This window comes from Tauraco erythrolophus, chromosome W (genome assembly GCF_009769465.1).
Source record: "Tauraco erythrolophus isolate bTauEry1 chromosome W, bTauEry1.pri, whole genome shotgun sequence".
NCBI classification, from domain to species: Eukaryota; Metazoa; Chordata; class Aves; order Musophagiformes; family Musophagidae; genus Tauraco; species Tauraco erythrolophus.
This window is the reverse complement of record NC_141497.1, coordinates 9069253-9083940: the sequence shown is the minus strand read 5'-3', so window position 1 is coordinate 9083940 and position 14688 is coordinate 9069253. Positions and strand designations below refer to the sequence as shown.

The window sequence follows — 14688 nt, the reverse complement described above, 5'->3', positions numbered from 1 at the left end:
TAAGCACAGGCAACAAAAAGTGCTAGAACATTAAAGGCAAGTTCTTTTGGCCATCTCTTTTTTTCCTTATTTCAAGGAAGACACTAAAAATATCGTTCTTAATTTTATCAGAGTCAATTTTCACATTCTCTTTAGTAGTCAAGATTGTTTTGGTTTGAACTATTTATTTGTTACTAACTACTTCTGCAGGCAAATTCGGACTCAATTTATTTCAAACCCTCACGAGACATTTTCATAGAATCATTAAGGTTGGAAAGGACCTCTAAGATCATCAAGTCCAACCATCAACCCAATACGACCATGCCCACTAAACCATGTCCTGAAATGCTACATCTACACGTTTTTGAACGTTTCCAGGCATGGTGACTCCACCACTTCCCTGGGCAGCCTGTTCCAATGCTTGATAACCCTTTCAGTGAAGAAATTTATCCTAATATCCAATCTAAACCTCTCCTGGTACAACTTGAGGCCATTTCCTCTCATCCTATCGCTAGTTACCTGAGAGAAGCGATTGACACCCACCTTGCTACAACCTCCTTTCAGGTAGTTGTAGAGAATGATAAGGTCTCCCCTGAGCCTCCTTTTCTCCAGGCTAAACACCCAGTTCCCTCAGCCACTCCTCATAAGACTTGTGCTCTAGACCCTTCACCAGCTTTGTTGCCCTTCTCTGGACATGCTCCAGCACCTCAATGTCTGTCTTCCAGTGAGGGGCCCAAAACTGAACACAGTATTCGAGGCACAGCCTCACCAGTGCTGAGTACAGAGGCATGATCACTTCCCTAGTCCTACTGGTCACACTATTTTTGATACAACCCAGGATGCTGTTGGCCTTCTTGGCCACCTGGGCACACTGCTGGCTCATATTCAGCCAGCAATCGACCAACACCCCCAGGGCCTTTTCCACCAGACAGCTTTCCAGCCACTCTTCCCCAAGCCTGTAGCCTTGCATGGTGTTGTTGTGATCCAAGTGCAGAACCTGGCACTTAGCCTTGTTGAATCTCATACAATTGGCCCATCAATCCAGCCTGTCCAGATCCCTCTGCAGAGCCTTTCTACCCTCAAGCAGATCAACACTCACGCCCAACTTGGTATTGTCTGCAAACTTACTTAGGGAGCACTCAATCCCTCATCCAGATCATTGATAATGATATTAAACAAGACTGGTCTCAGAACTGAGCCCTGGGGAACACCACTTGTGATCGGCCGCCAACTGGATTTAACTCCTTTCACCACAACTCTCTGGGTTTGGCCATCCAGTCAGTTTTTTTACCCAGCAAACAGTACACCCGTCCAAGCCATGAGTAGTCAGCTTCTCCAGGAAATGATGTGGGAGATGGTGTCAAAGGCCTTACCGAAGTCCAGATAGACAACATCCACAGCCTTTCCCTCATCCACTATGCAGCTCACTGGTCATAGAAGGAGATCAGGTTGGTCAAGCAGGACCTGCCTTCCATGAATCCATATTGGCTGGGTCTGATCCCCGATTGTCCTGCACGTTACATGTCCTGTGAGCACACTCAAGATGAACCACTCCATGATCTTTCCTGGTGCCAAGGTCAGGCTGACAGGCCTGTAGTTCCCTGGATCTTCCCTCTGGCCCTTCTTGTAGATGGGTGCCACGTTGGCAAGCCTCCAGTCGTCTGGGACCTCCCCTGTTAGCCAGGACTGCTGATAAATGATGAAGAGTGGCTTGGCAAGCTCCTCTGCCAGCTCCCTCAGTACTCTCGAGTGGATCCCATCCAGCCCATGGACTTGTGAGTGTCCAGGTGGCGTAGCAGGTCCTTGACTGCTTCCTCCTGGATTATGGGGGGTTTATTCTGATCTCCGTCCCTGTCTTCCAGCTCAGGGGGCTGAATACCCTGAGGATAACAGGTCTGACTATTAAAGACTGAGGCAAAGAAGGTATTAAGTACCTCAGCCTTTTCCTCGTCCTTGGTGACAATGTTCCCCCTCCATCCAATAAAGGGTGGAGATTCTCCTTCGCTCTCTTTTTGTTGTTAATGTACTTATAAAAACATTTTTTGTTATCCCTTATGACAGTGGCCAGGTTGAGTTCTAGCTGGGCTTTTGCCTTTCTAATATTCTCTCTACATGACCTAATGAGATCCTTGTACTCTTCTTCACACACATAAGTGTGGCCAGCAGGTCGAGGGAGGCGATTCTGCCCCTCTACTCTGCTCTCGTGAGACCCCACCTGGAATACTGCATTCAGCTCTGGAGTCCCCAACACAAGAAGGACATGGAGCTGCTGGAGCAAGTCCAGGGGAGGGTCACAAAGATGATCCAAGGGCTGGAGCACCTCTGCTATGAAGACAGGCTGAGAGAGTTGGGGCTGTTCAGCCTGGAGAAGAGAAGGCTCCCGGTGATCTTATAGCAGTCTTCCAGTACTTTAAGGGGGCCTACAGGAAAGCTGGAGAGGGACTTTTTACAAGGGCATGTAGTGACAAGACAAGGGCAATGGATTTAAACTGAAAGAGGGGAGATTTCAATTCGATCTAAGGAAGAAATTTTTACAATGAGGTGGTCCAACACTGGAACAGGTTGTCCAGAGAAGTTGTGGATGCTCTTTCCCTGGAAGTGTTCAAGGCCAGGTTGGATGAGGCTTTGAGCAACCTGGTGTAGTGGAGGGTTTCCCTGCCCATGGCAGGGGGGTTGGAACTAGATGATCTTTGAGGTCCCTTCCAACCCTAACCATTCTATGATTCTATGATTCTTGAGTTGCCTGCCCCTTCTTCCAAAGGCAGTAAACTCTCCTTTTTTCCTGAGTGCCAGCAAAAGCTCCCTGTTCAGCCATGCCAGTCATCTTCCCCACCAGTTTGCCTTACGGCACATGGGGACAACCTGCTTCTGCGCCTTTAAGACTTCCTTCTTGAAGAATGTCCAGCCTTCCTGGACCCCTTTGCCCTTCAGGACTGCCTCCCAAGGGATTCCCTCAACCAGTGTCCTGAACAGGCCAAAGTCTGCCCCCCGGAAATCCATGGTAGTGGTTTTGCTGACCCCCTTCCTTACTTCACCAAGAATTGAGAACTCTATCATTACATGGTTGCTAAGCCCAAGACGGCCTCCAACCACCACATCTCCCACCAGTCCCTCTCTGTAAATTTTCACACAGAATTTATTCATACAAAATGTTACATTTTTCTCAAAGTGAGTAAACCTTTGAAATTAGTAATGTTCTACTTCTAAACTAAGTTTCATAGTTCTAGCAATTAAATGTAACTCCCCTTACATTAATACAGTGTTATTGCAATATTGGGGGGGGGGGGGCGAGAAAAAGAGAAAAAAGACAAGGGGAGATATGACAAGACTTGAGACCAAAAAAAAAAAAAGAGGCATCATACCTTAACCTCTGAGAGCATTAAGTCTAAGCTGCAATTGGAAAGTATTTGCATATAGTGGACATATACTGAAATCATTAGTATTTATAAATACTCCAAGAATTTCACAACTGCTTCTACTTATTATTAAACCATACCTTATTTCATCAGTTTCTGGCACTTTGGTGTAAGGTAGAATTGCTCGAACTCTCCTTCTATCCTCCACAGGCTTCAATTTAAGAGAAGTGCAAATATTAATTTTCCCTTTCATTCTAGTGTAGACTTCCTCTCCCTAACATTATGCTATTCTGAGTCAAAAGACTGGTAATAGTCATTTGTATCCCTTGCTAGTTTTACGTTTTCAAAGGGTCAAAAATAGTAAGAGCTGGAAATCCTTAATTCCTAAAGTTATCTACAAAAGCTCTCATTTTGTCTCTAGCCTTGTAACATTATGGGTCACGTTATCTCCAAAAATGAAATTACCAATAATGTATTCCCATGAAAGAATACTTTAGAGCTTGCTTCCACTTAGTGGAAACTTATGAAAGCTTAACATTCAGAAACATCTTTATTCTGGGGAGGGGCACAGTCTGCAGGTGTTTGAGGCAGGGGGCTGTTTTGCTTGGGTTGTTTGGTGGTTTTTTTTTTTAATTACTGATATTGTCTTAATGACAGTCACTTGAAAGAAGCCCAGCTTTCAGGAACTTTGGTTATTTCCAGGATGCGTATTTTGAAATCTTTGCTATAAAATAGTAATATTATTTTGAAATAATTTAAGCCAGTGTAAAACCCTAGAGGCTAGCTACATTACAATGGTGCTCTTTCCTAGCCAAGAACCACACGTTTTCTTGTTTATTTCAGCTTAAAACAATGTTATTACTACATTTGGAGATAACTGCAATACCTGATATCTAACTTTCTCATTACAGATTTTCATTAAAAACCAATTTTTTATCATTACTTTCTATCAGTAAGAACATGCTTATATATTCCTTATACTTCACCATATGCTGTGACAGCTCTAGAACTAGGGGAAGCTGTCGACAATGCTTTTTTCATAGAAAACTATGAATATCAAATGCAAGATTACTGATATTAACATTAAAGTAAACGACATATAAAATTTTACTACTTGCCTCTGGAGGTGCTACTGGAAAGAATAGTTTTCCCCCTTCAGCAAACATGACACATGACTGTAATAGCCAATTAGGTCTGAGAGTGAAGCAAAGCGACGTCCACCAATGTAATAGTCTCCACACATGGCAATAATCCTGTTAATAAAGAAAAGGAAGCTTGACAGAAGAAAATCTTTTGCTTACAAATCATTGCGGTGTTTTTTTGTTGGTTTTGTGATTTTTCAAAAGGAAGTTAAGATAGTGTTGAGTTTTTAAAGCAGGCTATGTTCAACAAAATGCAATATTACAAACTCTCTCATATACACACACACACACACCCCTCCTTAACTAATGAATATTTCATCAGCAACTACTGATAAACATCACAACATAAAAATATTTGAAGACTGTAAAGGAGGTGTAGATGTACAGAAAAGTAAGCAGATTTGCTAGAACTAAATGAAATTAACAGAAAAATGTAATTACCAGTGTCCTGGACAAATGACATACTACATTAGTAGGTAACAGCATTAATACTTCTATTACGCAGAAAACACAGCTTATATGATAGGCCTATATAAATTTGGCAAAGTATCAATATATTCTGGTAACAAATAACTGCACTTAACTATCCAGTGCAGAATACTGAAATACGTTCAAAAATTAGTCACTTTTCTACAGTTAGTCCAGTATCCATGGTAAAAAAAATACCTTTGTAATAATTATGTACTAAATTTAAAAACCTGCTAATAAATAGGAAAAACACCTAAAAAACCATTTCAATAGTTTAACACAAAAGATAATGCTTAACAAATTGCTCATCTCACTAACTTAAGTAGTTGGTGGGGGGGGTGTTTGTTTCAGGTTTGGTTTGAAGTTTTTTGAAGGGGTGGGGGGGGGTGCATATTTTAGTACTCAGATTTGTGAACACACTTGTCATATCAAAAATGGAAAATATATCTGTTCACATGCTATCCAATACAAGTTCTAAAAACAGTCAGAAATAATTGATTTAGGTAAGAGAGTTAACAGCTTTTAAAATGTTTGTATTACACAGAAGTCATTTGTACAAGGAAAAAAGTACATAAGTTGAAACAATATTTTTGAGCAGACAATCCAAAGAAACAATGTTATGTAAAGTGATGGCATCAGAGGACTTGAATTTTTCCAGCAATGCAGAAGTTGGACAGTAGTCCTGAGTAATAACACTTCTTTAAAAATGTGAAGATCTATCTGGAAAAGCAACTTGGAGAAGGAAAAAAAAACTGACAGAGGGATTGAACTATTCCTTTAGCTATACATAGGAAAAAAAGTAGTAAACGAGATCTTTGATCTACTCAAATACTATAATTTTTGGTAAAAAATGGGAAATCAGCAGTTTCATGAAACCTGCAGAATGCTAGTTTCCAATAAATTATGTAGTAAATGGGAAAAACATAATACTTTTCACCAGAGCTCTTGTTGCAAAGTGTCAAAACAATCATTTTTAGGATCATAGAATCATTTAGATTGGAAAAGACCTTTAAAGATCATTGAGTATGACACAGGATGGAAAACAAAGAGCGAGGATTTAAATAATTGGCTACATAAGTGTGTGAGGAACACAACCTAGGGTCTTTAACCACGGTCTGACCTTCTCAAGGCCAGACCGTGTATTCAGGGATGGGCGGATGTGTCTCCATGGTAGGAAAAGGCTTCCTTTGCTACAGAATAGCTGGGTTCGTCAATAGGGCTTATAAATAGATGTGAAAGGGGTGGGGGACATTGCCAGACTTGGAGGGAATAACAGCCGAGGACGGCCCTCCAGTGTCTGATGAGAGGAGTGTAGGCAGGTACCTTCGGCCTGCTGACCTCAGTGATAGTAGGGGGTGATATGTGTAGTCAGGGGCAACACACAAGTTGCCTAGAGGTAAAGAAAATCCCAAAATAACAGCTCAGGAAATAAAGCTACCCCCCTAGGGGTGCAGTGGGGTCGAAAGCCCAACTTAAGTGCTTCTATACGAACGCACACAGTATGGGCAATAAACAAGAGGAACTGGAAGCCCTTGTTAACCGGGGAAACTATGACATAGTTGCCATCACTGAAACATGGTGGGATGACTCGTATAATTGGAGCGCTACCATGGATGGCTACAAGCTCTTCAGGAGGGATAGGAGAGGTAGGAGGGGTGGCGGGGTTGCCCTCTATGTAAGGGAAGGTCTAAACTGCTTAGAGTTAAATGTTGGGGATGACTTGGTAGAATGTCTGTGGGTGAAAATCAAAGGGGAGCCTATGAAGGCGGATATTGTAGTGGGAATCTGCTACAGGCCACCCTATCAGGACAGTGAGCTGATGAACTATTCTTTAAACAACTGGGGGAAGTCTCGCGCTCACTAGCCCTTGTCCTTGTGGGTGACTTTAACCTACCTGATGTCTGTTGGAAGTATAACATGGCAGTCAGGAAACAGTCTAGGCGATTCCTGCAGAGTGTGGAGGACAACTTCCTATCACAACTGGTCAGTGAACCGACTAGAGAAGGTGCTCCCCTAGACCTGCTGTTTGTGAACAGAGAAGGTCTCGTGGGAGATGTGAAGGTTGGAGGACGCCTGGGGCATAGTGACCACGAGATAATAGAATTCTCAATTCTAGGGGCAGTTAGGAGGGGGAACACTAAAACGGCCAAGCTGGACTTTGGGAGAACTGACTTTGGGCTGTTTAGAAGTCTGGTTAATAAAGTCCAATGGGAGACAGCTCTCAAGGGTAAGGGGGCACAGGAGGGATGGTTACTACTCAAAAAGGAAATTCTGGAGGCACAGGAGCGAGCTGTCCCTGTGTGCCGGAAATCGAGCCGCCGGGGTAGAAAACCAGCTTGGATGACAAAGGAGATTTGGGAACATCTCAAAAGAAAAAGGGATGTCTATAAGTCTTGGAAGAATGGGCAGGCATCCAGGAATCAATACAGGGAGGAAGTTAGGGACATGTAGGGAGATAATCAGGGGGGCAAAAGCCCAATTGGAACTTAGACTAGCCTGCTCCGTAAGGGACAACAAAAAGTCCTTCTATAAATACATTAATAACAAAAGGAGGGCTAAAGATCACCTCCAGCCCCTACTGGACACAGGGGGTACGTTAGTCACTAGGGATGAGGACAAGGCTGAGGTCCTTAATGCCTTCTTTGCCTCAGTCTTTAATAATAAGGTCAGTAGTTCCCAGGTGAGCTGGCCTATGGTGTCTGAGTGCAGGGAGGGAGAGCAAATCGAAGCTCCTGTGATCCAAGAGGAACGGGTCAAGGATCTGCTTCTTCGGCTGGATGCCCACAAGTCTATGGGGCCTGATGGTATCCACCCGAGAGTCCTGAGAGAGCTGGCGGATGTCATTGCCAAACCCCTGTCCATTATCTTTGGGCAGTCTTGGCTCACTGGGGAAGTTCCGCTGGACTGGAGGCTGGCGGATGTTACCCCCATTTACAAAAAAGGGCGGAAGGAGGATCCGGGGAACTACAGGCCTGTCAGTCTGACCTCGGTGACGGGCAAAGTCATGGAACAGGTTATCTTGAGTGCTATTAATGAGCACATACAGGTTAACCGGGTGATCAGGTCCAGTCAACATGGGTTTATGAAAGGCAGGTCTTGCCAATCAAACCTGATCACCTTCTATGACAAGGTGACCCCCCTGGTTGACGAGGGAAGGGCTGTGGATGTAGTTTTCCTTGACCTCAGTAAAGCCTTTGATACAGTTTCTCATAGTGTTCTGGTTGAGAAACTGATAACTGCTGGCCTGGATAGGCACACCCTCCTTTGGGTTAAAAACTGGCTGGACGGCCGGGCCCAAAGAGTGGTGGTAAATGGGGCTAAATCCGGCTGGAGGCCGGTCACCAGTGGGGTTCCCCAGGGCTCAGTGCTGGGTCCAGTTCTGTTTAACATCTTTATCAATGACCTGGATGAGGGGATTGAATGCACCCTCAGTAAATTTGCGGACGACACCAAGCTGGGAGGCTGTGTCGATCTGCTCGAGGGTAGGGAGGCCCTTCAGAGGGATTTGAACAGACTGGATCATTGGGCTGAGGCCAATGGCATGAGCTTTAATAAGGCCAAGTGCAGAGTCCTTCACTTGGGGTATAAAAACCCCAAGCATCGCTATAGGCTCGGGGAAGAGTGGCTGGAGAGCTGCCTGGCGGAGAAGGACCTGGGGGTGTTGGTTGACTACCGGCTTGATATGAGCCAGCAGTGTGCCCAGGTGGCCAAAAAGGCCAATGGGATATTGGCGTGTATCAAGAATAGTGTAACCAGCAGGAATAGGGAAGTGATCCTGCCCCTGTACTCAGCACTGGTGAGGCCGCACCTGGAATATTGTGTCCAGTTTTGGGCCCCTCGCTTTAAGAGAGATATTGAGCTCCTGGAGCGAGTCCAAAGAAGGGCGACTAAACTGGTCAAGGGGCTGGAAAATAAAACTTATGAGGAGCGGCTAAGGGAGTTGGGGCTGTTTAGCCTGGAGAAGAGGAGGCTGAGGGGAGACCTGATTACAACCTACAAATACTTGAGAAGGGATGGTGGGGAGGTAGGGAAGGGCTCTTTACATTAGTGATGGGTGATAGAACAAGAGGAAATGGGTATAAGCTTAGTCAGGGCAGATTCAGGTTGGATGTTAGGAAGTATTTCTTCTCTGAAAGGGTTGTCAGCCACTGGAATAGGCTGCCACTGGAATAGGAGGTGGTTGAGTCCCCATCCCTGGATGTGTTTAAGAATAGGGTGGATGATCTACTTAGCGATATGGTTTAATGGGGATTAGGGACGGTTGGACTGGATGATCTCTAAGGTCTTTTCCAACCTAGAAATCTATGAATCTATGAGTACAACCCTTAACCTAACACTGCCAAGATTATCACTAAACCATGTCCCTAAACACCACAGCTACACATCTTTTAAATACCTCCAGGGATGGTGACTCAATGGCTTTCCTGGGCAGCCACTCCCAAAGCTTGTGTGGTGGTTTGGGTCACTCCAGCAACTAAACTCCACACATCTGCTCACTCACCCTCCCCCACTCCCAAGGATAAGGAAGACAATTTAAGGAGAAAAGGAAGAGACCTGTGGGTTGAGATAAGAACAATTTACTACTAATAATAATAAATGAATACATATATGTACAAAGACAAATACATACAAATGAGTGATGTACGGTGCAATTGCTCACCACCCCTTGACCAAGGCCCATCTTGTCCCAAACTAATGATCCCGAAACAGATAAGTCCCGACACCGCAATCCCAGACGAACGGGAGGCCCAAAAATAGAGAGTGAGACAGAGAAAGCACTCCAAGAGTCCAAAAGTGAGAGTCCCGGAAGAGCAAAGGCCCTTCTTTCCAGCTATCCCTCACTTTTATACTGGACACGACGCTGCATGATATGGAATACTTGACTGGCCAGTTTAGCCCTCAATCCGAAGTCTAAGTACAAATCATAAGGAGAGTCACAGATCCTCTGTCCCGGCTATGCTTCCCCCTATCCTGTTGTGCTCCTACACACTGGCAAGAACATGGCAGCTGAAAAGTCTTTGAGGCATCAGTGCCAACTGTAAACATCAGTGCACTGTCAGCATTCTTCTCAGAGCAAGTCTCAGACTAAAACCAAAACACAGAGCTCTTCTAGCTGCTAAAAGATTTAACTCTGTCCCAGCTGAAACCAGGAGAGCTTGATAACCCTTTCAGTGAAGAAGTTTTTCCCAATATCCAATCTCATCCTCTCCGGGTGCAACTTCAGAGCATTTCCTCTCATCCTATCACTAGCTACCTGAGAGAAGCGATTGACACCCACCTTGCTACAACCTCCTTTCAGGTAGTTGTACAGAATGATAAGATCTCCCCTGAGCCTCCTTTTCTCCAGGCTAAACAACCCCAGTTCCCTCAGCAGCTCCTAATAAGACTTGTGATCTAGACCCTTCACCAGCTTCGTAGCCCTTCTTTGAAGACAGAATCATAGAATGGTTGTGTTGGAAGGGACCTCAAAGATCATCTAGTTCCAACTCCCCTGTCACAGGCACAGACACCTTCCACTACACGAGGTTGCTCAAAGCCTCATCCAATCTGGCCTTGAATACCTCCAGGGACAGGGTAACCACAACTCCTCTGGCAACCCATTCTAGCGTTGGACCACCCTCATTCTAAAAAATTTCTTCCTTGGATCTAATCGAAATCTCCCCTCTTTCAGTTTAAAGCCATTGCCCCTTGTCCTATCACAACACACCCTTGTAAAAAGTCCCTCTCCAGCTTTCCTGTAGGCCTCCTTTAAGTACTGGAAGGCTGCGATAAGATCACCCCTGAGCCTTCTCTTCTCCAGGCTGAACAGCCCCAACTCTCTCAGCCTGTCTTCATAGCAGAGGTGCTCCAGCCCTTGGATCATCTTCGTGGCCCTCCTCTGGACTTGGTCCAGCAGCTCCATGTACTTCTTGTACTGGGGACTCCAGAGCTGAACGCAGTATTCCAGGTGGGGTCTCACGAGAGCAGAGTAGAGGGGCAGAATCACCTCCCTTGATCTGCTGGCCATGCTTCTTTGGATGCAGCCCAGGACACAGTTGGCTTTCTGGGCTGCAAGCACACATTGCCGACTCATGTTGAGCTACTCCTCGACCAGCACTCCCAAGTCCTTTTCCTTAGGGCTGCTCTCAATCCATTCTCTGCCCAGCCTGTACTTGTGCTTGGGATTGCCCCAACTGACCAGTACTGACCCCTGAGGAACACCACTCATCACTGGCCTCACTTGGACATTGAACCTTGACGACAACTCTTTGAGTTCAATCATCCAGCCAATTTCTTATCCACCAGGTGGTCCATCCATCAAAACCATGTCTTTCCAGTCTAGAGACAAGGATGTCGTGTGGGACAGTATCAAATGCTTTGGATAAATACAAATCCAGGTAGATGATGTCAGTTGCTCTTCCCCTATCCATCAATGCTGTAACCTCATCATAGAAGGTCACCAAATTAGTCAGGCAGGATTTGCCCTTAGTGAAGCCATGTTGGCTGTCACCAATCACCTCCTTATTTTCCATGTGCCATAGTCACTAGGAGGATCTGTTCCATGATCTTGCCAGGAACAGAGGTGAGACTGACTGGCCTGTAGTTCCCTGGGTATTCTTTTTTCCCCTTTTTAAAGATGGGGGCTACGTTTCCCCTTTTCTAGCCAGTGGGAACTTCAGACTGCCACGACTTCTCAAATACGATGGATAGTGGCTTACCAACTTCATCTGCCAGTTCCCAGTTTAGATGGTCTCAAACCTGATCTTCTCCTACAGTGGGTAGTTCTTCATTCTCCCAGTCCCTCCCTTTGCCTTCTGTGACTTGGGCTGTGCAGCTGGAGCTCTTGCCAGTGAAGACTGAGGCAAAGAAGTCATTGAGTGCCTCAGCCATCTCCATATCCCGGGTAGCCAGGTCTCCTGTTTCCTTCCGGAGAGGGCCTACATTTTCCCTAGATCTCTTTTTATCACTGACATATCTATAGAAGTTTTTCTTGTTGCCCTTGATGCCCCTGGCCAGATTTAACTCTATCAGGGCTTGGGCTTTCCTAACCTGATCTCTGGTTGCTCAGTGTCCGAGTTTTAGCTGGGACAGAGTTTTTAACAGTCAGAAGAGCTCCGTGTTTTGGTTTTACTCAGAGGCTCACTCTGAGAAGAATGTTGATAGCAAGCTGATGTTTGTGGTTGGAAGTGAAACTCCAAGGACTTTTCAGTGTGCCAGAGTGCAGAAGCATGGCGGGATAAGGGGGGAGCATAGCTGGGACAAGGGGGACACGATTCCCCTTGTGATTTGTGGTGGAACTTAAGATTGAGGGCCAAACTGGCCAATTAGTATTCCATATCATGCAGCGTCATGCCCAGTATAAAAGTGAGGGTCAGCTGGGAAGAAGGGCTTTTGCGCTTTGGCTCTTTCGCGCTTGCTGCGCTGTTGCTCTGTTGTTTTTCTTTCCTTTTTCTCTCTCTCTCTCTCTCTGCCCCTCTCTATTTCGGGGCCTCGTATTCGTCCGGGATTGCAGCTTCGGGACGAGACGGGCTTTGCATACGAGGGGGTGGTGAGCACCTACACTGTATTAAATCATTCTTATCTCAACCCACGGGTTTCCTGTTTATCCTTTAATTCTCTCCCTCATTCCTGGGGGTGGGGGAGGGGGAGTGACCGGCTGTGTGTGTGTGGGGGAGTTTTCAACCTAACCCACGACAGTCTTAATTGGCGCCCAACGTGGGGCCCAAAGGGGTTGAGATAACGATGTTGCTGGCCAGAATGCTGTTTGTTATGCTTGCATACATGTTACCGGACATTCATAATTTATTGCCTTATTTACCCTATATGATGTTAGGCGGAATGTTTATGCGGTTTTCTGGCTCTGGGTATTGGACCGGCATGAAAAGTATGTTATCGGTAATCAAGGGTTTTGCTATGCTGTACAGTGTAGCACTGATAAGATCATCGGTGCTGGGACCGGCTCAGTCTTTGTATTCGGCGGTGCAGAGGGGGATGGTGATGTGGAGCTCGTTTATTAATTTTGAGCGTCACCTGGCAGATATCATCGCCAATTATACCGGTGACTTTTCATTCACAAAAGCTTACGTTGATTTTGATAATGCCGAACATCATTGGAATAATTTAACCGGTTTGATTGTCCTGCAAGGTCTCCTGAATATATGTTTAATTATCTATATATTCAAAATCAATCGGCCATTTAGGGGTGTATATCAATTTATTTCTCGGGTTATTGTGCTTGCCATCTCAACTCCCATGACAAGCACTATAGCTACTCAGACTCCAACGGTATCAGTTGCCCCCGTAAGGAAAAGAAAATGTATACAAAAGTTAGAAGATGAAGAAGAGCAATCAGGGCCATCACAACAACCAAATGAGGAAGAGCAATCAGGGCCATCAGAGCAACCAGACAAAGAAGAGCAACCAGGGCGATCACAACGATTGGAGGAAGAGCAACCCAGGAAATGTGTGCGAAAGTCAGAACGCAGAGGAGAGGATGATGATGATGATGAAGAGCGACCAGGGCCATCACAAGAAATGAAGCTGGAGCATTCTGTTTCACCCCAGAGAAAATCTCAATGGAGGAGGAGTGACATCATAGATGAGACGATAACCACCAGATCTCTAAAAATGAGCGAGCTGCGAGATATTCAAAAAGATTACGGCTGTCTTAGGGGTGAGCCCATTGTCTCTTGGTTGCTCAGATGCTGGGACATGGGAGCCAATAGTCTGGAGTTAGATGGTAATGAAGCCAGGCAGCTGGGAGCCCTTGCCATGGATGGAGGCATTGATAAAGCAATTGGAAGGCAGACACAAGTCCACAGCCTCTGGAGACGGCTCCTGGCAGCTATAAAAGAAAGGTATCCCTACAAGGACAAGGTGCCATGTAATGTAAGCAAGTGGACCAACATAGAAAAAGCTATTCAGTATCTGAGAGAACTGGCTGTGCGAGAGTTGATTTATCTTGACTTGAGAAGCGGACCAAGACTTGAAGATCCAGATGACGTCCGGTGCACACGACCAATGTGGCAGAAGATTCTACGGAGTGCGCCAGCAGCATATTCCACCTCATTGGCAATAATGGACTTCGGAGACGATGATACACCACTATCCGTAGGTAATCTGGTCACCTACCTCCGACGATATGATGATAATACTTCTATATGAACCTGTGTTGCGGCTGTGGAAAAGCTGTCTGAGGAGGTCCAAGAATTAAGAGAAAAAGTAGATTTCCCACCACCTGAACGTTCTAGAATTTCAGCTGTCAGAACCAGGCGTTACCCTCCTCGAGAAAGACGGTACAGATCACGGGGTGAGCTGTGGTTCTAACTCCGTGATCATGGAAATGATCATTTTTCCACCATGAGGTGGAAAACCCACCTCAGTCTTAGAGTCAAGGGTACGCCAGTTGGGAGGAAGAACCAACAGAAATAGAACTTTCTCCAATTCCTCCAGGACAGCTGTTGACCCAGTCTACAGTGAGCAGTCCACTAGTCAAAATGGGAGGGCTGATCCTCCTAGCCACCCTAACTCTAATCCTGCTGATTCCTGTGATGAATATGATAATAGGCACTAGAGGAGCCCTGCCTCCAGCCAGGTGGAGGAGAGGGATAATCGAGTTTACTGGACTGTGTGGATTCGGTGGCCTGGCACATCATACCCCAAAAAGTATAAGGCTCTAGTGGATACTGGTGCCCAATGCACCTTGATACCATCGAACTTTAGAGGGGCAGAATCCATCTGTATTTCTGGAGTGACAGGGGGGT

General features: G+C 45.6%; 1 protein-coding gene across 1 annotated transcript in view; it reads right to left on the bottom strand.

The window, feature by feature from the left end:
- Positions 1 to 14688, bottom strand: part of LOC147526202 (ras GTPase-activating protein 1-like) — a 179984-nt gene that overhangs the window by 93130 nt on the left and 72166 nt on the right. Inside the window, 3 exon segments of the mRNA XM_086630192.1 lie at positions 3476 to 3546; positions 4454 to 4485; positions 4488 to 4588. Coding sequence (XP_086486318.1) covers positions 3476 to 3546; positions 4454 to 4485; positions 4488 to 4588 — 204 coding nt within the window.